The sequence below is a fragment of the Berghia stephanieae genome, chromosome 10 (assembly GCF_034508935.2).
Source record: "Berghia stephanieae isolate SIO BIC M18660-M18661 chromosome 10, UCSD_Bste_1.3, whole genome shotgun sequence".
In the NCBI taxonomy this organism is placed as follows: Eukaryota; Metazoa; Mollusca; class Gastropoda; order Nudibranchia; family Aeolidiidae; genus Berghia; species Berghia stephanieae.
The window spans coordinates 27417756-27440993 of record NC_088369.1 but is presented as its reverse complement, the minus strand read 5'-3'; the positions used below and the strand labels follow the sequence as shown (position 1 = coordinate 27440993).

The 23238-nt window shown below is 35.7% G+C and overlaps 2 protein-coding genes across 5 annotated transcripts in view; one reads left to right on the top strand and one right to left on the bottom strand.

Annotated features, from left to right (window-relative positions):
* Positions 1-5919, top strand: part of LOC144980896 (sn-1 acyl-lipid omega-3 desaturase (ferredoxin)-like) — a 38615-nt gene extending 32696 nt beyond the window's left edge. For all 4 annotated transcript variants that reach the window (XM_078928800.1, XM_078928804.1, XM_078928803.1 and 1 more), the window contains one exon: positions 3683-5919. In XM_078928800.1, coding sequence (XP_078784926.1) covers positions 3683-3887 — 205 coding nt within the window. In that variant the 3' untranslated portion in view covers positions 3888-5919. The remainder of the gene's footprint in view (positions 1-3682) is intronic.
* A 313-nt stretch (positions 5920-6232) lies between these two features.
* On the bottom strand, positions 6233-21362 carry LOC144980902 (replication factor C subunit 4-like). The gene is made up of 11 exons (XM_078928811.1): positions 21247-21362; positions 18205-18344; positions 17802-17880; positions 17442-17521; positions 14212-14331; positions 13105-13174; positions 12087-12281; positions 10664-10792; positions 9261-9341; positions 8483-8599; positions 6233-7374 (listed from the first exon to the last, which is right to left on the bottom strand). The coding sequence occupies exons 2-11, from the start codon at positions 18333-18335 to the stop codon at positions 7279-7281; spliced, it is 1098 nt and encodes a 365-aa protein (XP_078784937.1). The 5' UTR covers positions 18336-18344; positions 21247-21362; the 3' UTR covers positions 6233-7278.
* Positions 21363-23238: the final 1876 nt, after the last annotated feature.

Here is a 23238-nt window from a genome sequence, read left to right as displayed (position 1 = left end):
CCAAAGACATCACAAGCCAAATTATAAATAACCAAGAACAAACAGGCAGAAGATTTACAGAAAAAAAATATCCCCTGTCAAAAACACAATCACAAACCAAAGAAGCAGGACAGGCTAGTAAAGAGAAGAAGAAACGACATCACTATCGGATCGTACACCCATGCGAACATCATAGGTATACGATTCAAGGGTGATGCTCCCATCCAACCACCCGCAATATGTGAACAGTCCCTTATCAAATGGAACACATATAAAGAACAGAAAATTTGAGACCCAAAAAGAGGCCTTGACTAAATGCAGAAATGGACTTAAGAGTATTGATTTTATGTGCAGCTAAATGATCAAATGGTATGACACTCGCCGTCGGATCGAGTCCCGCTCTTGGTAGTTGAGTCCTTGGAAAAGCCTCTTTACTCACATTTTCTCACCATACTCAGGTGTAAAATGAGTACCTGGCCATTAACAGCGTTGTCTCTGTCGGAAAAAAACATTGTAATATTGCCTAACAGGTTTCATGTCTCATCCTATATGTTAAATGTTGTTGTTGGCTAGGGACCCCTAGTCAAGCGTTTAGAGGATACTGCGCTATATAAAAGCTCAAGTCCTTTTAAAAATGCGAATTCCTATGCAGTTTATATGGCAACTCCTACAAAACGAAAACTCTTTGGGGCTGTGGAAATTAGTTTGTGCCATAGCTATAGATGATTTACTATTTGAATTTAGCAGGTACATACAAAGATCAGTAAGAGGGGAAAACAAGACGAGAAAAAGTTAACACTCCACTCGTAAAGTCAACATCTGCTTTAATTCGACACCTCTTTGTTGGTCCCAAATTTTCTGTTCTTTATCTCAGTGCACTAGAGTTAGAGATAAAGGTTTGTTAAATTAGACATTAGAGTTGGCCATTTATATGGTTTGGAGTATTATTTAGTCTTAGAAGTTTAATTTCACAAAGATAGTACCCAACATAGGATTTCAGTACATGCAACACATGGATTACAATTGAAACACCTAATAAAAATAAAAAGTAAGACAAAGGGGATTATATATTTCAATAAAGCAATGTAACTTAGGAACAACTGTTCAAGGAGATGGGGGAAATGAGCTGGAGGTTAGGAAGAGGATACAGGCAGGCTAGAATAATTGGAGGAAGGTAACTGGAGTTATGTGTGACAAACGAATTTCCGCAAAGCTGAAGGGGAAAATATTTACAACAGTGGTAAGACCAACAATGTTATATGGACTAGAGACAGCAGCTACAATAAAGAAACAAGATAAAGTTGAGGTGGCAGAAATGAGGATGTTGAGATGGTCACTTGGCTGGACAAGAAAAGATAGAGTGAGAAATGAACGAATCCGAAGGTTGACTGAAGTGAAGAATGTATCAATAAAGATGAAAGAAGATAGATTGAAATGGTTCGGACAAGTAAAGAGACGAGAAAGGGAGTACGTGGGAAGGAAAGTATTGGACTGACAAATAGCGGGAAAGAGGAAAAAGGGACGCCCAAAGACTAGATGGTGGGATAAGGTAAAGGATGATATGAAAGAACTGGACCTAGAAGAAGATGATGCTCTGAAACGAGATGCATGGAAATGTGGCATTCTATATATGACAACCCTGCAAAATGCGGGATAAGCTGAAAGAAGAAGAATATAGCAATGTAAGTACACCAGCAACAATCTACTCCTATGACTGACCTGCCTAAGGTGCGGCTATGTGGTCTAGTGGTATGACACTCGCTTTCGGATCGGAAGGTCCTGGGTTAGAGCCTCGCGCTCGGCGCATAGTTGAGTCCTTGGAAAAGGCTCTTTACTCACATTCTCTCACCGTACTCAGGTGTAAAATGAGTACCTGGTCGTTAACAGCGTGGTCTTTGTCCGAAAAATTGTAATATCGCCTAACAGGCGTCATGTCCCGTCCTACATGTTAATTGTTGCTGTTGACCAGGGACCCTTTGTAAAGCGCTTTGAGCACATTTAGTGGATATTACACTATATAAAGCTCAATTTTTTTTTTAAGGTCACATAAAATCTCATAGAGACAACATGAGATCCCAACCATGTAAGATATATTCAGACGATTTCTGTGAATTATGCCCTGTCACACGGAAATGATTTACAGGGAAAAATAATCATTTTTCAGATAAAGACATTGAAAGAAGTGTCAGGGGTCGTCTTACCCCATTTATTTAGGAGGTAAAAGATTTTTTGATAAAATGCAAAAGGCATTTTGTCAGTCAGGAGTCCTTCAGAGTGTATCCCAGTTTCTATAGCATGGAATTGACAGAATTCTAGTCTATCGCAAAGTATATGCCACAAGATCTAACACAGCCAGCTTCCCAATCACTGCTGGCTGGATGGAGGGGTCAGAAATAAAAATCTCGACTTCACATGGGATTGATCTAGGTCCCTTAGCATGTGAAACGAGTGCACTATCAACTGAGCTATTGAGACTCCCTTGTCAGTGATAATTGAGAGATAAATCCATCTATAAAACCACAGGTTTCAATTGTGATGGGTGACCTGCTGGTGTTTAATTGTTTTTAGGAATTTTACGGCACTTGCTACACTATTAAGTCATTTCAATGCCAGTAAAAAGGAAATTATTGTTTGTTTGTTTTTAAGGGTTTTATGGTACTTGCAAGTAAAAAGGAAAGATAATAGAGGAATATTGTAGTTGTTTTGTTAAAAGCACCGAAGAAGAAGGAAGACAAGGGACTAGTTCAAATATGATTAGGGAACAGAAGACTCCACTAGCAATCCACCGATGTGCAAACTTTGACATTGCATTAAAGTCCCATCCAAGAACTAGCAAAGGATTCAGCTATGAAGTACACACTAAGATGTTTACAAAGTACAATATCAAATATTCAAAACTAATAATCGTAATGTTAACAAAACAGTAGCGGTAATAGAGTTTGTTTGTTTTGTTTTTAAGGGTTTTACGGCACTTGCAACACATTAAGGTCATATCAGCGCCAGTAAAAAGGAAGAAAATGGGATAGTAAAAAGTTCTAGAATTACAATAAAGCATCCAAGAAAAGGGAAGACAAAGGGGAATCGGTTCAAATAAGAAACAGGTGTAGATTCCAAAAGCACATCATCAAAGTAGTTAGTTTGAGATCACTAAAAGTCTCATCCAGACACAAGCACAGGTCCCCGCTAAGAGGAATACACTCAAATGTTTTACAAATCTTACATAATATAAAGAAACGTAATGCAGTGCATAACAGAGAGATGATTTACAAGGAAAAAAATATCATCTCCCAAAACTCTAACTAAACATTTGACTGTTTCCCTCCCAGCCAGGGCCTGGACAAAACCAAGTAATCTCATTCCAAGACAAAGATAGAAAGCATGTTGGAAAACAGATATAGTTGGGTAGAAGACACAGAAAGTACCTCCCAGCCCACAATGGGAGGTCAGGAACCCCACTCAGATAATAGAGTTGAATTACAATGAAAAAAAGATCTCTCTAAAAAAGCATTGCACACTTGACTATCTCACTCCCAACTAATGATCCCTACCAGGACCAGAAAAAAACGAGCAATCTCAATCCTCCTGCCCACCATGGAAGGTCATAAAATCCCACACTGTTGCTGGTATGGGTGTGAAAAGGAGTTGGCAGGAATAAAAATATTAAAAATTATCTACGATTTCACCATTCTCTTCTTTTCTCCAGTATTGGCACACACCAGGTACACCACCTATTTCCCAAGATTCCTCATTACTACCTAGAGGAAGCTACCGCCCACTTCCGGCAGAACTTTCCAGATTTGATATGCATGAACAACGAAGCCATTCTACCAGCCTTTTATAGAATGTTCAAGAAGTACATGCGTCAATCCATCATCAAAGACAACACGAAGGTTCACCTATACAAGTAAAGTCTACAAGAAGGGCAATTCTACAAGGAACGCAATGCTATTGTAGCTGTACACTAACAAAACACCTTTTTTTTCATATTGGCCACACATGTCATATATTGTTTTGAAAAATTTAACATGACCCTCAGCTTGTGTAAAAAGAGGGTCCTGATAGCTCAGTTACTAGAGCCAGACCTGCTTACTTCAAATTGGGAAAATCCGTTATTTTCAGAGGTATTAAATAAACATACATTTTTACCACCTTTAAAAATTATCATTTTGTGCCCAATACGTTAAAATAATGCTTTAAACCCCATTATATACCAGCTCTGGCACCAGCACATCTTCTTCAAGATGTTTTATTGAATCAAGGCTCTTTACATAGTTCTCTGGTTAGAACAAAAAAAGTCGTGATATTTCACAATTTTCGTAGAAGTAGACAGGTCTGGAGATCAGAGCATTCACCCATACACAAAGGGACTGAGATTTTCTCCGGTGAAGTTGAGATGTATGTTTGACGCCCCCCTCCCCCCTTATTCACCATGCAGTGACTGTCAATCCAAAACCATGAACAACCCCGAATGACCCATGTATGTTTTGCTGATGTTTTATCTGACAAGAAAATATTGCATTCATTCCTCCACTTCTTTCTTTAAGATTTTATCTTGCACGATTCTAAGGTTATACAAGCTAAGCATTGAATCGTCTTTCTAATTTTGATCACAATGAATCAACTGGAATAGAATAATAGAAATGGAACCTGAAAATCATCAATTTTGAAACTGGACGAATTATATCAATTTGATAATTCCTACCTAATGACACAAAAATAACAGACGTATAACTATTTTTGTTAGCATATCTTGATTATGGTAACTTTCTGTTTATAGAGATATTGAGTGAAGATTAAACAAACTTCAACAAAGAGTTCTGAACAGAGTTGTGCAGCCAAAATAATGCTGAAAAGATAAAATTGACAGCTCCTCTAAAATGCTTTGCATTCTTCATTGGTACCCGGTAAAGTGAAAATCATAAATTGGGAAACTTTTGATGGAACAGACCTTTACATATAAATAAAAATTTACTGTTCTATATGGTGTGACAGAAGTGGTGAGATCTCTGGATCTTTAACTCTCATCATACCATAAACAAATTGAAATATATTGCCAAAACTGCCCAACTGTTGTCTGGAACTCCCCCCACCCGAATTAACATGGTTTTCAAGCAGTGCTGTGGTTGTCAATATACAACAAAAGACATTTTTCTCAAAATATTTACTGTAATTATCTCGATCTAATTATCACCATATCATTGCTTTTTTACCAATCTGCTTTAACTTGTGGATTGCTGGTATATTTGCATTTGTTTGTGTGTGTGTGTGTGTGTGAGAGAGAGAGAGAGAGAGAGAGAGAGAGAGAGAGAGAGAGAGAGAGAGAGAGAGAGTGAGAGAGAGAGAGAGAGAGAGAGAGAGAGAGAGAGAGAGAGAGAAAGTATGTTTGTATGTGAGTGTATGGAAACATGTATGCTGGTGTAGAGCCCTTAGAGATTTCATCAGCAGGAGGTACACAAGAATTATTAATTTATTATTATCTCGTATAGTGAAACCTCGTTATCCCCCCCTCCCACCCCTTTAAGTACTATACTGCAAACCTCGCTTACCACAAAGTTATGATAAACACATCTTCCTTTAATTCATGATAAATATAAATTTCATATCATCCATTTCGCAATCGTTCAAAACCTTTTGGTATAACGAGGTTTTACTATATTTGTTGTCATCAATGATGGATTAAATAAACATTTTTCTCTCCATTTTCTTAACTTTACCAAGTCAAATATTTCATAATTCTATTCCAGTAGTTTATGAACTCAAATCACGATACAAATTCTTCCCTGAATCCTGATTTATCATAACTGTGATGATGATGTGACTATTTATAGAAATGAAGAAAATGTATTTTTTGCTCGAGATTCATAAAATGTATAAGACAGTAGAGAATTAAAAGAAAATGAAAAAAAAAGTAATAAATAAATAAATAAAAAAGGAGGCAAATGTTTGGAGTTTTAATTTCATCTAAATATCTACATGATATAACGGACCTCCAATTCATAAAAGTATTAGTCAGATTCAGTACAGAAAATAAAAATCCTTCTCATTTTAAACTCATTACAACTTTGTTTTACTCGAGGTCCTTTGTATTTAAATTGTTTACTCAAAACAATTATTTTTCACTATTTTCTTTTTTCTTTTTTTTTTTTGGGGGTGGGGGGGGGGGGGGCAATACGTTTGTACATTTATTGTAAAATAAAGCAAATAGAACCACATTTTTTAAATAACAAAGACAAAGACTTACAAAGACAAATCATGAAATTAACATACTTTTATTTATAATCAATTGCAATGGTGATTATGAGTGATAAGTTACTCTCTGTATTTTATTGACAATGGTCTGCTATTATTCACACTACCATTAACGGTAATTAAAATGACCATCGTTGAAAAACCAAATATTTTCAGTTAACCAAACAATATTAGCTTTGTTTTTCAAAGACTTGCTAAACATATGTCATAATTGTGCCATGGCCTCATCTAAATCAAAGACTCTCATTCTCCAATAATTTGACAAATCACATATATTTTTGTGGAACTGAATGGACTCTACTTTTATATGCTTGTAAACAATGAACATTCGGCTACACCAAAATTGAAAGCGATAGAATTGGAAATTTTGAGAACTATAGAGAACTGTCAGAGACAAAATATTCAAATGTCAAGTAATCAAAAAGCAGAGATTGCAAATGCCTGCAACAGTTGGTATAATCTGATGTCAGATTTGCATAAAATCAAAGCCTGTCTGTGAAGGTTAACTGTCTCAAGTGTTGAAAGCATTTCGACACTGAATGTTCCTCTCCACTGCCATGAGACATCTCTTACAAAAAGCTGGAAAAATTAATTCAGCTATAGGGAATTTAATCACCATTCAGAAGAATGTTAACATTATTGAACTTCCTTATAAGTTTCATATGTTATTTGACCTAGGACACCAAACAACTTACTGTTACCAGAATTAACATTATCTCAAGGGGGAAGCTTTGCCACCGTCGTTTTGAAACAATTAGAGAATATTTCGTTTTGAGGTAGTTAGTTCCTTTGACAAGATAAGTAGTCGTCTTTTAACAAGGAAATTAACTGCAATGAGACTGAAAATATAAAATGCTCCAGATCCACAGAGACGAAGTTTACTTTACCCATTCAAAATGACCGAAAATGCATTAATTATGAGTCGGATTTAAAACAGATGATCAAAATGCATTTAAGGCTGCACCATTGTTTTTAAAAAATATAATTATTCAAATGGCAGCATACCCTTTCAAAATTAATGAATTTAACAAAAGACAGAATGTTCTAGTATCAACTTCCATGGCAGACTTCCTTCATGATGATGGACAGCAGTGCCATAACCTGCAAGTATTCATCAGCTCCATCCATCAAACACTTATCCATGACCTGTAAGGAAAATTATAATTCCACAAATCAATAAAATGGTGAAGTGTGAAAATGGAAATAGAGAAAAGTTGTTACACGAACTTGAGGTTAGAAAAAAATAAGACTTGAGGACAGCATGCACACCTTCCACAAAGACAAAAATTTAGAATGTGTTAATAGCACGGCATGGAAATGAAACAATGTTGAGCATGATGAATGACAGAATGGGTGAGATCAAACAAATGCAATACTCTGGAACCCAGCCTTGAGTCCCTGGATAAGCTTACTAGCCCATTGGACTCTGTTGAGAATGAGTTATTACATAGTCCTTCCGAGACATAATTTATCCCAATAGGGGCAACTAACATTGGCAATTACATGCTATCTTTTTGATAGGACACTAATCTATCGTATTTTCTGCAAGATCCAACAGACCCAGCTATTCATTCACTGCAGAATGGAGTAAACTCTTTGTTTTTTTAAAGTAGTCCTTCAGAGTTATAGATCTCAATGGAATCTGCATAGTTAATGATCTTTAATGCGTTCCATTGATAGTGGATAAATGCTTACAGTTTGGTGGTGTTGACTACAACAGGATTCTGCTGTAATGTTACCCCTGAATAAAACGCTTGTCTATCACAAATTACTTTTCTTCAGATCTTCCTAGTCACCAAACTACAGAGAGGTGGACTAAAACATCTTACCAGCACATGTGACCAATACCAGTCCCTTTGATTATTATGAGAATCATCTCCCAACTGAGCTGATGGGACCATCAGAGTAAAATCAAATTCCATTTTAACTCTCTCCTTACCAACTACAGGAAAATCGTCACATTTGTTACGATACAATGAACATGAATTATTCCGATTTTTATTTTGTACATCAAAAACTTGGAAGAAAAATCTTTGTTCAGTTTATGAAAAAATAATGTTGTTTTGTAGAACAAAATTATGTTTGACATGCTTTTTTAGGTTTGAGTTTAAAAAATCAATTTTAGAGTAGGGTATGTACCTATGCCATTTTGGGAAAAATACTGAAAAGGACTGGTAAGGAGAGAGTTAAAGGGTTTTTAAAAGTGCAGGTCATCGTCATCAGTGTGCAACAAAAAAAGCAATCCATTCCTTACCGCCATCTTTTCGGCTATGATTGACTTCTGTTTGTCATTGAGGGTCTCTGATGTGACAATTTTATCATGGAGCTGGGTCAACATCTGGGAAGCTGCAAATCCCTCACGAATTATCTCCTAAAGAAACAAACAGAAAAGGCAATACAGAACAATGAATAGATTATATGTGCTGAGAAAGAAAACAGAGAAAGAACTTTTGAGCTGTATTTTCTAAAAATATATCCGAAATATTTCCCAATATGAAGGAGTAATGAGAGTTGGGTATATTTTTGCTTTTTGAAAATTTGTAAATAAAATAATCTGCAACCAGACTTGCCAACTTTTCAGATACATATTTTGGCAAAATTGTAGGACAACAATGGGAGTAAAGTGAAGACGTGATAATGATCGTGTTGGTAATGGTGTAGTTGGAGGTAATGGTGTTGTTAATGTTGATGATGATGGTGATGACGCTGATGATGATCTTTTTTTCAAGAAAAAATCTGTGGAAATTAGGGAAATCGGGTATGAAGACAAAACTCAGGAATTTCCCAATGAATCTGAGAGAGTTGGCAGGTTAATTAATCTCTTAATACAAAAAACAATTTTATGAAAATCGGCTTCTCTCACGGCTCCTAGTGTCAATTCAAAATAGCTGCTCATGAAAACTTGAAATAAAAGGTTGTGATAGAATTTCATATTTCGGATTAAGATCTGAACAAGAGTGTATTCCTCATCTTTTGGATTATAAACCAGAGTTCAAAATTAACAAAAAGAAAAAACAATTTAAAAATCCCACCTGTACAGCTTTGTCCAAAGTTTCGTATGAATCTGTTGATGTGACAGACATAAGTTTATCTATCATTTCGTCAGGGACAACCTGAAATATAAAAATAATGCTTACTTAATTCGTCATACAAATGGTTCTACTTAGGTATATCTAACAATAAGTGAAATCATAGTAAAAACAAAAAGATTCTCGGCCTAGACAGATTAGGTTTAATCTCCACCAACCAAATTACGACAGTATTCACTGCATGTGGTACAATACAAATGATTATAACGTAAAATTTCATTTTCCAATACAAACGTTCCTGTAAAACACATTTACTCAAAATTTTTTGATAAGGAGGATCATAATCTCTTGTGCTACAATCTAAAGAAAATACAGCATGAATGGAAAAGTCAATTGGTGGAAGTAGGAAATTTTTGAAATAATACTCAATCAGTCACCATTGAGGGCAAATGTTTTTGTTTGAGTTTTACTGCACTTGTAACACATTTAGGTCATATCAGCTCCAGTAAAAAGGGAAAAAATGGATAGTAAAAAGTTCTAGCATTACAATTAAACTACCAAAGAAAAAGTAAGACAAAGGGGAATTGTTTCAAATTGGGAGCAGATGTGGATTCCAAGAACACTCTATCAGTGTACTTAGTTTGAGAACTAAATGTCTCATCCTGACACAAGCACAGGTCTCCACCAAGAGGAATACAATCAAATGTTTCCAAATCATATAAATCAAAACAGAATACATAACTAATAATACATAATAGAGAGATGATTTACAAGGGAAAAAAATATCATCCCCCAAAACTAACTATACATTTGACTGTTTCCCTCCCAGCCAGGGTCAGGACAAAACCAAGTAATCTCATTCCAAGACCAAGACAGAAAGCATGTTGGAAAACAGATACACAGTCAAGTACCTCCCTGCCCTCTACGGGAGGTCAGGAACCCCACCCAGATTGAGGTCTAGCTTCGTCCGAGTTAAGTCAAGAGTTTCCCAAGACTCAGTCATTGGTGTTACAACCCTCAATTAATGAGGAACTAGACCAGTTTGATTAGCACTGTAGTGGGAATGCAAGAAGAAGAAGAAGAAGAAGAAGAAGAAGAAGAAGAAGAAGAAGAAGAAGAAAAGAAGGAGAAGAAGAAGAAGAAGAAGAAGAAGAACAACAACAAGAAGAAGAAAAAGAAGAAGAAAAGAAGGTGAAGAAGAAGAAGAAGAAGAAGAAGAAGATGAGCGGTGCATTCAGGGTTTGTAACAAAATGTCTCTGAATCCCCCCCCCCCCCCCCTTCTGTCCACCCTATAAGAATTTGTTTGCTGAATCTGCAAGGCCAGCAACCAACAACTCCTTTTTATGGGTAAAACAATTTCTGTGTTATCACCTCTTATATATAGATGATAAGATAGACAACTTACACCTGATATATTGTAGATAATTTCCTGTGTAACGGCTTCCTCCTTTCCTACAAGCCTTGAGGCACTCTGTAAAAACATGACGGCTTTTCTCATGTCTCCCTCAGATGTCTTCAAGACTGCCTGTACTGCCTGGAAATAAATAAATTGGAATTATATTCTATATTGATAGTGAAAGTTGCCCACAAATTAGGCCTATACCCCACCTCTAAAAGGCTAGTTTTGAGATGAATATTTGCACCATCCAAGTCAATAACATAAATATGGACTGTGCCAGTTACTTGATTTTTTTTTCTGCTGAAGAAAGAGTTGCTTTAGTTATCCTTCGTGTTTTTGGTTATAAAAAACCTAACACGGTAGTTGGTGATTTCCATATCAGAATGTATGCATGGTGAAATCATTATATAAATTCAAATTTCGTGGTTTTCATAAAACATATTGCTACCTACATTTTGACATAAAATTATTTGTTTTTAAATCACAGTTTAATAAAAAATATACCAATGAAAAATACCTAGTTCAATATACACTTATGGCTGCTGTTGTACTTTGTACTAATGACTATATCCAAATAAGTGATAATGACTATATCCAAATAAGTGATAATGACTATATCCAAATAAGTGATAATGACTATATCCAAATAAGTGATAATGACTATATCCAAATAAGTGATAATGACTATATCCAAATAAGTGATAATGACTATATCCAAATAAGTGATAATGATTATATCCAAATAAGTGATAATGACTATATCCAAATAAGTGATAATGACTATATCCAAATAAGTGATAATGACTATATCCAAATAAGTGATGATGACTATATCCAAATAAGTGATAATGACTATATCCAAATAAGTGATAATGACTATATCCAAATAAGTGATAATGACTATATCCAAATAAGTGATAATGACTATATCCAAATAAGTGATAATGACTATATCCAAATAAGTGATAATGACTATATCCAAATAAGTGATACAAGTGTATAAAGAGTATCAGGAAAGGGGATGTGGAAAGAGAAATGGGATGAGGACACGTGATTATATGGATACCAATTCAATAATTAGAGAGAATTGAGTGTAGTTAAAGAATCTCTATATTTGCTTTAATGTTTATTCAAAGTTTCCTAATGTAAGGCATAACCCTGTATCTTGACTGTGCTCCTTGTTCTTATAAAAAAAAAAAAAAATATGTGCCAACTGATTATATAAAATTCAATTGAGGGGAAACAATAGAGAAAATGTCAAAGCCTTAAAGAGATCAATTCTTTAAAATTTATCTCCGACTCTAACACCTCACCTCTTATGTTTTGTATCTAATAGGAGGGAATTCCAGATTTTGGGCCAGCATGAGAAATGAGAATAAGAAACAAAATGAAATGAAATAAATATATCAAAAAAAGTTTCCTGACTTACTTTCTCCTCTATCTCTACTTCTTCCTTCTGACAGATCTCTTTGATTCTTGATGAGAGAATAGTCTCTGACAAGGCCTTGAATCGGAACTTGGCACAACGAGACGTGATTGGCTCAATGATCCGACTGACGTAATTGCAGATGAGACAAAACCGGGTTGTCTTAGATTCTCGTTCCATTGTCCTTCTCAAGGCTGACTAAAAAATAAAAGATAATGGAATCTTGTTAGCATTTTGACTGTTGGAATTCAATTTCAAAACCTAAATATGAAACATAGAATGGAAATTCATCAAATTAAAATGTACATTTCTTTATTGCATTTTGACAATTTCTTGTCCTTTAAAATACTTCCATTTATTTCTCCAGCCCTTATGGCCTCTGGAATCAATATCTCATTTCATACAGAAGCCAAAGAAGACAAGAGAAAGTACAGTGGATCCATCACAGATATTAACATCTGACAAGAGAAAGTGCAGTGGACCCATCACAAATGTTAACATCTGACAATGTTATTGACTCGAAAGGCATTACAGATTCTCAAGGTTTTTCCTTGTTTTTGGTTCAATTGAGACATTGTCCAATTTGTCACTTATCCATATATATCAATATCAGTTGCATTGAATAAAATATAGAATAGAAAAACAGAATTCCCTTTATTCATCCCATAGAGGAAATTTGTCTTTAGGGTCTATTCCAAGGGAAGACTGGAATAACCCAGGCATCAGCCACAGTATAGCACCGCAAACTGAGCTAGGGCAAGGCCGCACAGCGCGGTGGGTGTTCGAACTTGATATCTTTCGGGTATGAAGCAAAGACCATACAGCTGAGCCATGCTGCCCCCATGCCTTACTGGATATAGCAGATTTATTTATTTGGAGTGGAATAAAACTAGATACACTAAATTTTTAAAATATGCGAGCAATTTACAACGGCACAGTAAAATCCAGAGATAATCGTAAACAGCCAGTGAACTTTCAATCCAAGGCTTAGCCTTTCTCAACCACAAACACGACGACTTACTTGTGCATCCTTTGTCATGGAGTCTGCTTCATCTAAAATAATGATTTTGAACGGTGGACATGGCCTGCCACTGCAGGAAAAGAAAAAGAAAGAAATGAATGTAACACTCAAGATACAAAACATAATACAGTGCTGATGGTGCCAAAAACTGAAAAGGGAGGAAAATTTCAAATGATTGCCTTTAAGAACCCTTTATTTTTACAGCATTCCCCCCCCCCCCCCCCTCCCCCAACACACACACATACACACATTTTTAGAGCAATTGAGATGATAAACTATCATTGACACTCTAGCTAACTTCTAGAGAGTGGGAAACTGCATATGTGTGTTCCACCACACATCAAATCTCTCCTGTCAGTACATTTGATTGAGGGAAATATAACTTTAAAAAAGAGAGGAAATTCCTCCTCTGACTCAAAAATCGCGGATTTCCGCGGATCCAAGGAAAACCATCAGCATTGATAATAGTGACCCTCCCATCATTTTACAGTCAAACTTGTATCTGGTGGCCACATTGACAAAAGAGGGAGAGATTTCTAAATATAATAGTTTTACAAAATGCAAAAGAACTCCAATCCAGTTCCAGCCAATATTAAATGTAAGCTACAGGCCTTTTAACTTTTAAGATTTATTTGAGTATTTTGGGTAACTAGTATCTTTGTGGAGGGTAAGTGGACTGTACTGTGATTGGGGGGGGGGGTCCGCCTCACTTTTTTTCTATAGGCAAGATCATTAACCCCCAATTTGCTCACTTTGGACAACATGGATGATTCCATTTGACATGAGATATTGGTTTGATGAATCATCTATTTACCCATGTGACAGTATCGAATGATGCCAACAGATGGAAATATTTCTTTTAAAAATAACTTTGTTTCTCCCCCTCCCCCTTCTCTCTCTCTCTCTCTCTCTCTCTCTCTCTCTCTCTCTCTCTCTCTCTCTCTCTCTCTCTCTCTCTCTCTCTCTCTCTCTCACAAAAACACATATATGTACAAAAACTGATTCGGAGGGAAGACTGACAATATATAGAAGGAAAATACAAACATCATAATACATTAATACATTTTAGAGAGCAGAACAATAATTTGACAAAGAAGTGAGCAATACTCAGGTCTCGTTCCTCCTGCTGAAATTTGAGCAAATTTCTTGATTTTGTCTCTGATAACCTTGATTCCTCTCTCATCTGAGGCGTTCAGTTCCAAAACTCTTGCTCCAAACATGTCATTGCTAGAATAAAAAAAATATGGAAATACAGAATCAGAACTAAAATTGAAATTTAAAAAAAAAGAAGAAAAAAATAAAATTAAAATTAAAAAAGGAGAAAATGAATAGGGCTAAGTTAACTCTTTAAATCGAGTATGGGATGAAATATTTCACCTAGATTTGCCAACCTCATATAACTCTCTGTTTGCCTTTTTGTGTTGGACACTGCAGTAATCCTAGCAAGATTCTAATCATTTGGGACCTCTATCAACAGATTACTGGAATAGGATGCAAATGTATGGAGACATTTCATTGGCACATTCTTTCAGGATTAAAATCGAATCAGATTCCAGCGCTTTTGAGGGATTGGGGTCTTTTAATTAATTGGTGACACCCTCTCTAAAGATTGTTATTATAGGCATGCTATTGCTCACGTGTGGCAATATTTCATCTTCAATTGTAAAGACACTTTAGTATTGCTTATTTAATATGTTGTATATTGTTGTATAGAGCAGTATAATTAGGTGCCCCAAACGTAAACAAAGGTCTAGAAGCACATGGCAAACCACATGTTCCTGTCTTGACAGCTCAAGTTCCAATGTAAATTATAGAAAAAAATAACCTTTAAAATTTGGCTGCTAAGTGGCAAAAGAAACACATATTCATAAATACTCGATCATTCATCAAATAATGTCTAGATATGGATTATTTTATGGAACAAAAGGTAAAATTTATCAAAAGTTACAGTCTATCTATTTTTAGACCAGAGCAAATTATTGCGCTGGTGTGAACAAGACGAGAATTATTCGGAGCCTGATTTTCAGAATAATTTAGTCTTATATTATTATTTCTGCAACTGTTAGATTTTATGTAAACATATTTTCAATACTGAAAGTGTATTGCCTACAACTCAAACTACAAAATTGGGAGACCTATATTGTGCGTAAATTTTTCCGGTCCCTAACGAAAATCACTAGCGACTTGTTATTGTTTACGTTTGGGGCACCTAATTATACTGCTCTATATTGTGTCTATTACCTCTGATCTGTCAGATTTGAGTAATACATGAATGCTTGTCACGTCTTTCTGTTTTATTAGTATATATTGTGATTATTTTGTTTTGGGGTAATCTAGATGCTGAAAATATGTTAACCCATTGCCGCCCAAATCGCCCGCTAAAAAAAACATCTCAATCAGTCCAAATCGCCCGATATCGCCCGCCAGGTACCCAGCATCTTTGAACCCGTAAACTAAAAACGTGTGTAGAACCACTTCTTTTTATTTAGAAAACGAAAGTAGAGAAAGAGTGAAAGTGAAACTAGAAATTTCCCGATCGTTTTTATCTCAATTCGTTTGTCTGCTGTGATTTTTTGAAGTTTGTCGACCAAATCGGCTGTGGTAACATCCTTTTTTTTTTTTTTTTGCTGGAATCGCGTTTGAATTGCTCAATTCTCGGGCGTGATCAATGTTTTTTAATGGATAGTGATGATGATAGTGCTCATTCAGACACTGAATCAGACATTGAGGTTGAGTTGGATGCGTAATTTGATGACATTGACAATGGATTTCATGTGTTTTAATATTATTACATATTTTTCAACTTTAACATTTTTTTTCAAATCAAAATATGAATCAATAGTCCAAAACAATACATCAAATTAAAGGCCATTCATTCTTCTTTCCAAAACAGCTTTTATTTTGTTTCTAGCATGCCTCACATACTTGCAATTAATTTTTTAATGAAGTGTACTATGACATTTGGAAGAGTTATCTCCCCTCGCATGGTCTGTGAGAGACATTTTTTTCAGATTATGCCCGGGCAGCAATGGGTCAATGGATGCGTCCTTAAGAATCATGATATATATATATATATATATATATATATATATATATATATATATATATATATATATATATATATATATATATATATATATATATAATTGCTTAAACTGTGAAAGGCTAACATTTGATATTCCTGATCATTTTTTGCATCTGATATACCATGACATAACAGCAGATTGAGACAGTGGCTCACACTTTGTAAGTCATTTCAATATAAACGAATTAGTAAATAGAATATACACTCAAGCACGGAAATCTCAAACTCTGTACAATTCCCAGTTTTAATCCCTCAATTTTGTTGGTATTGGCATCATAAAAATCATGAACACTTTCCGGGGCCAACATGGAAATCTCGAACAAACCGGACATAACCTTGCAGTCCATTGACTTTTTTCTCTCGAGAATTGTTTATGTTGAAGAGAAACGAAAGATGCCATTGCTCTACCCGTAGTGCTAAATGTCAGTGAATGTGTTATGCGTGTGTTTGTGAGGCATATATTATGTGTGTGTGATTGTGCATGCTGAAATAAGGGGGAATTGTGAAGCATGTTTGACCAGCATCTTACACAACCGCACACCACCCATCGCTCCATCGTTACCTCATTTTATGGTACTTATTCTGAGGTGCCAGTACCATCGCAAAATAACTAGTATTGCAGGGACAGGAGACTTTACAGTGATTGCCTTAAGCAGTAACTGTTACGTATTAAAATGATAAAAACAATTAGAGGTGGGGAAGGTTGGGTGAGAGCAATGCCCTCCCTCTCTCTTTAGCCTACTATGGATAAAAGGGTGTTAAGTGAGGACTGATAGTAATAGTAGTGATTTTAGGTACTGGATTCGTAGGTAATGAAGTCGCATGCTGAGTGTGTAATCCACAATGCGATATGCTGGCTTTGTCTTTTTATCAAGCACACGCAGTGGGAATTGTTATTCCATTTCTGTAACTGAGCAAGACAAGATGCACTAAAGGCAACACAAGTGAAAACTCTCTTCATAATTTTGTAAAAGATGACAGAGAAAAGGAAATTGAATTGTCTCACATCGACTCTTGACATAGCTCACAATAAAAGAGAGTTATCATTATAAAATGACTTTCATTAAGACCACTCACATTTACCTCCCTCATATCCTCTGTAAAATACTCAATGCAGAAATCTCGAACAAATAGGCCCAGTCCCGACTTGTTCGAGATATCTGTGCTCGAGTGTATGCATTTTTATTAACCATTAATAATATCAAAGTCCAAATAAATATAAGATATGAAGTGTTCTTTCAACTCTACTAACCCAAATAACTGTCTTGCTACTGCCAAAATGGTGGACGTTTTTCCTGTTCCGGGAGGTCCATAGAACAGCAAATTGGGAAACTGAAAAAAAAAAAAATTTAATTCAAGGACATCAAACAACATATATCAAATTCAATTGAAAGTTTTTAAAAATCCTCCAGGTCACACACTGAATGTCTAAAAAAGTTTGAAGTGAAAATAAAGGATGTAATTTCAAAGTTTCATGTTTAAATTCCCAAATGTCAACTTTTTCAAGCTTCAGTGGTAAACTTTTCAACAAATATAGAATGGATTAGTTTCACAATTTGAGAATAATATAATCAAATTTTATTTAAAAACCCAAATATTATAAAAAACTTACATCTACACCTTGCAAGGATTTCTTAAGGACCGCAACCACTTCATCTTGATATGCCACCTCGTCCACATTCTTCGGTCGACTAAAAATAGAAATTGTTATGAAAAGATTGAACTTATCCGTTATCCCAAAGGAAATGAAGATATGGAAAGGATAATAAACGATTGGAGAATTAAAAGAAAAAAATGATTATCTGAGCTATCAGACTGCGTATGCTAAGTTACCCTTTCTCCCCCAACCCATTCCTTCAACATAAGTTTTCATCACATCCCTTTTTACACAAAATAAATCATTTGAAAGACAGCACCTACATTTCTCTTCTTTCCTTCTTGTTCACTATTACTAAATCGATATATTATACAATAACTAAAATATTCATTGACGTTGAGGCAAAAGTAATACTGACTATTTCTCAATCCAAGGTATGATCCTAGTCTTTCCACCTTTTGTCTTTTCTGACTTTGATGTTGGTGCAGAAGATGATGGTACCACTTTTTCTTGGGCAGATGAAGAAGATCCTTTCAGAAAGGCTTGCATGATTCAAGACTGGCCAAGAAAGAAATATCGAAGAGTAAATCACAGTTCAGGCCTGTAAATGGTTGGTGAAAAAATTGTCGGAACTTTTTGAACACGCGAAAATAGACACAACAGGACAAAAATATGGACACAACACAGATATGACACGTCAATTGACTAGTCAAATCATGTCACTTTCCCCTTTTTATTTATAACGAGGTCCTTATTTTATGGTACCAAAAATAAATCCCAATTATTTGAGGGCCCAGGTCTGAGTTAGTAAAATGAAAGGAAGAGAACAATTCCTACCCTTTTGAATGATGTGTATCTCTTGCTTGATGACACAGGAAGCTGCGTATCTTCGCTCCTGTTTGTCTTAAATGTTTACGCTAATTCTTTCGTTTATTTGGATTAATTCTTATGGAAGAAGAAGAAGAAGAAGAAGAAGAAGAAGAAGAAGAAGAAGAAGAAGAAGAAGAGGAAGAAGAAGAGGAAGAAGAAGAAGAAGAAGAAGAAGAAGAAGAAGAAGAAGAAGAAGAAGAAGAAGGAAGAAGAAGAAGAAGAAGAAGAAGAAGAAGAAGAAGAAGAAGAAGAAGAAGAAGAAGAAGAAGAAGAAGAAGAAGAAGAGGTGGTGCGGTCGTGTGAGAGCTTTCAAAGAAGAATATAGATTTCGAGGAAAAATAATTATTTCACATTATTTTTTTTCCGTCTTACATCTGGACGGAACCAAAGAAATATAGAGACTGAGAAATAAGAACTGGAGATATGCATGCGTGTCGGTAGCAAAATAGAGAGAAACCTTCCGGTCCGGTTCGACACACTTCTGTGCATGCGTTATTTACTGACTAAGTGTGTGTGTGTGTGTGAAGATGACTCGCGCGACTTCGCGACCTCTCTCTCGCTGGCTGTGGCACAGTAGCCAGGCAGTGAATATATCCACGTGAAGCGGAGCGTGTAGGTGGCATGATAATATTATAGCTAACAGATAGACGGCAAGTTTTGTTATGATTTTGATGCGACAAATGAAAATTTTTTTATTTTTTTTAAGTCGGCATTTGAAACGGAATAAAATCTATTTTTTTCGAGGAACGAAATAAAAGTCTTTTATTTTCTTTTTTATTGGTTCTGTTCGTTGATGTTACGAATTTTATTTTTACTATTATTATTTTTTAAAAAATATTAGCACTTAAGAGCAAAATCATGCTGTCGGAAATCCGACAATAGACGGAAGATTTACAGACCTGACAGTTAATAGTGAGCAATTGTATGTCAAATCCTTAATATTCAAGTCTGGAAAAGACAGGAATGTGGGCCCAAATTTTATTTACAAACCCTTATCTAAGTTTGAGAGAATGAAAACTATAATCTAACACAAAGAGATAGAAAATGAAATAAATCCTGCAAGTAAAGTAACAACAAAAGTAATGAAATTACCTTTAGATTAGTCAAACATTAAAAAAAAAAAGTGAAGACAGAGACAGGAGGATTGCGAATGTCAATGGTATTTTTATGCCGAAAACACCAAAAAAAAAAAAAAAAATGGCTTTTAATAGGCAGTTTAGTGAGCAGCAGCAGTAGGAGTCAAAATGTGATCCAAGAAAGTTGTGACTGGAAATTGCCATTGGCGTTTAACACATCAGTTAAAGATGCATAACTTTGTTATATTGCAGATATTTTGGTATCATTTTATTTCGTCTTCCAATTTCCTTTTAAATGGTGCCAAATAATGAAAAATCCACCTAAAATTTCAGCAGTTATATGAATTTAAAATTTGGAAAATTTCAAATGCATTTATTTTTCGCAGTGTCTATTCCCAACCCGTGTTTGGAACAGTAGAATTTATCTATTCCCAACCGGTTGGGAATAGCAGAATTGGACTATTCCCAACCAGTGTTTTCGTTTGTTGGCTAGCCTACGAGACCAAAACCGTGAGATTTTGCGTAGTCACGTGATCAGATTTCACTGCTTTACTTCATTTTCGTCAAGCATTAGGTAGTTAAAGGAGGTTACTGATTTTCTTTTGATTTCATTGTCCTGCAGCCAAGATGGCAGGAAATATTAAAGTGCTAGAAGTAGGAGTACTTGGCCCTAGCCTATGTGTGTTCATGTTTGGCATGATGTTGCGATGACAATTTCACATTCCATTCCCCTCTCTCGCTAAATGACACGGCTAAGTGAGGCCTGTCGGCTATGTCACTTTCCTTGTCACAAAAATCACCTCAACCCCCCAGATACACACAAACAACCCCCATCACAATCTGCTTCGCCTATCAATGAAAAAGAAAGGGAGAAAAGGAAAGTACCGGCTACGATAAAATTATTTAAATTGTTCTTAAAGACACTAAAAATTCAAATTTTTTCCGGCATTTGAGGTTTCTTCTACTTCTAACTTCTAGGCATCACTGTCCAAAGTATTTAAAAAACAAATGGAATTAAAAATAAAAATACCAAGCAGGCATCCGTGATCCTCAATTCCAAAACTATTTTGTTTATTGTAGTTTTATCAGTATAAAATGTTCTATATTTGAGTCATTTGAAAATGGGCCGTTTATAATGATTTATATTTAACTGGCCCAGTCACTGTCACTGTCACCATGCCAACAGTGGGAACCTCGGGCAGATTTTGCCCTGCGTCGTCACTTCTTGGGTAACTTGTAACTGTCTTTACCAACACCGGTTGGGGAGATACCCTAATACCAATTGGGAAAAGGCAAATTTTACTATCCTCAACACAGGTTGGGAATAGTCAAATTCTACTATCCCCAACAACGGATGGGAATCAGAATATGAATAAGCACACAGCCACAGCCATTTTTGAAGTCTACAGTCACAGTGAGTCGTGTCTGCTGGCGACCACCACAGACCAAAATTTTAATCTAAAAATTAAATATTGTAAAAATCCCGGAACCTTGAAACGTGCAAATAAATCTACCTGAAATAAATGACTATGCCTTTCCTTTACTATATTCCTTTTGATTAAAAAAGTCAAGCAGTCAATCCAATATCAAAATCGAAAATAAAATGAAAAGACTGCAATGTTTTTCGCGCCATCTAGCAGTAAAAAAATAACAGTAGAGTTTTTGCAGGCACCGTGGAATACTAATTTCGCTGTATATTATTTGTTCATATCTTTGTGACCCTCGTTTGTATTATTACCCCCTACCTTGGTGCGCTGGTACTATTTGCCGGTCTGATAGCCAAACGCGATTATAAACCGAACATGTTGTAATGGACAATATTTTGAGTTGGTTTGAGAGTATTTCATTACAACAATGTGGGTTACCAGACCCACGAATTAGTAGCCTCCCCCTACCCGCATACACATTTAAAAAGAAAGAAAAATAATTATAATCCTGTTGTCAACTGCCGTAAAAGAGAAGCCAAATGAGTGGATAACATACGAGAATTTATCCAGGACAATGATCATTGGTTTTCAATCAATGTAAAGGTGTTTAGTATTTCATTTACAATAATATAAAGGTTTTTGTTTAAATTTACAAAAGTATAATCTTGCAACTAAGATCTCCTTCACCCATAGTTCTGTATTATAAAATCGGATTCCACTTGATTTTTCTCAAGCAGTATCTTAACACGACCACTTTTCTTCTTTTCAGATGTCGCCGTCGTCTTCATTTCTTCTTTCTCCTTCTCCTTTTTTCTTCTTTTACTACTTTTCTACCACTATTACTACTACTACTACTACTACTACTTGTTGTAGTTCCAGCACCCAACCCCATCACTCTATTCCTCGACTTGGCCTGGAAAGCTTTTAAAAAAATGTAAGGAGCTTAAACCTCATCATCAAACCTTAAATCTCTCAGTGCCAGGAGGCGCATAAGGCCAGCATATTAATTTTCCATTTCATCCAGTCCTGGGCCACAGGCCTGGCCCTCTGCCAGGAGTGCCATCCCATTTTATTCATCTCCTTTTCTACCTCCCTACGTCATGTTGTTTTTTGGGCAATTGTTTCCTTCTGGATCCATCCTAATGCCACTGCAGAATCGTCTTCCTTTCTCCTCAAGACATGCCAAATTCAGTTTCACCTTTACCTTCTCGGTATGAGCTATCTCATTCTATATGTGAGGGGGGGGGGGGGGGGGGGGAGATAATGATGGGGTTTGGGAAAGGCAAAAGAGACTTTAGTTCCACCCCCTCACTTCTCTAAGTTTCGGCTTTACCAGGAGCAACCATTTCATCCACTCTATCTACAGAGCTTTGGCACTGTTATAGGCCAATCAACTGATATGAGCGTCCGTGTGACCATTATAATTATACTTATTATATTATGTCTATTTACATTTAAAATCAACCGAAGAAAAGTAAGACAAAGGGACTGGTTTAAATAGAGAACAGAAGGAGGTACCAAGAGTAAACAATAAATGTACTTAGTTTGAAATCACCTAAAAGCCCCATGAAGACAAAAGCACTAAGGAAAATATACTCAAATGTTTAAAAAATATTGTATCAAAATAAAAAAAAATTATCATAAAAATAGTACATAACAGAAAGAGATGATTTAAAATTTACAAAGAAAAAAATATCCTCTCCCAACACTAATACTATACATTTGACTGTTTCCCCTTCCGCCAAAGACTCCAGCAAGGACCATGGTAAATCCAAGTAATCCCATTCCAAGGATAAAAAAAGCAACATGGAATTTCTAATGGAAAAAGAACATTGATATATCGGGATAAAAGACACCCAGCTTGATTTTTAAAAAAAAGTTTTACGGTGCTTGCGACACATTTAGGTCATATCAATATCAGCGCCAGTAAAATGGAAGAAAGTGGGATGGTAAAAAAATTCAAGAACTACAATTAAAGCATCCAAGAAAAAGTTAGACAAGGGGGAATTGATTCATATAGGGAACAGATATAGATTCCAAGAGCAAACCATCAATGTACTTAGTTTAAGATGACCTAAA

Coding starts and splice junctions, on each gene's coding strand:
- LOC144980902 (XM_078928811.1), bottom strand. CDS start 18,335: ATGCAAGCCTTTCTGAAAGGATCTTCTTCATCTGCCCAAGAAAAAGTG. Junction 8,600..9,260: donor CTTTGGACAAAGCTGTACAG/GTGGGATTTTTA, acceptor TTGTTTCTTTAG/GAGATAATTCGTGAGGGATT. Junction 7,375..8,482: donor TCATAGCCGAAAAGATGGCG/GTAAGGAATGGA, acceptor TTTTCCTTACAG/GTCATGGATAAGTGTTTGAT.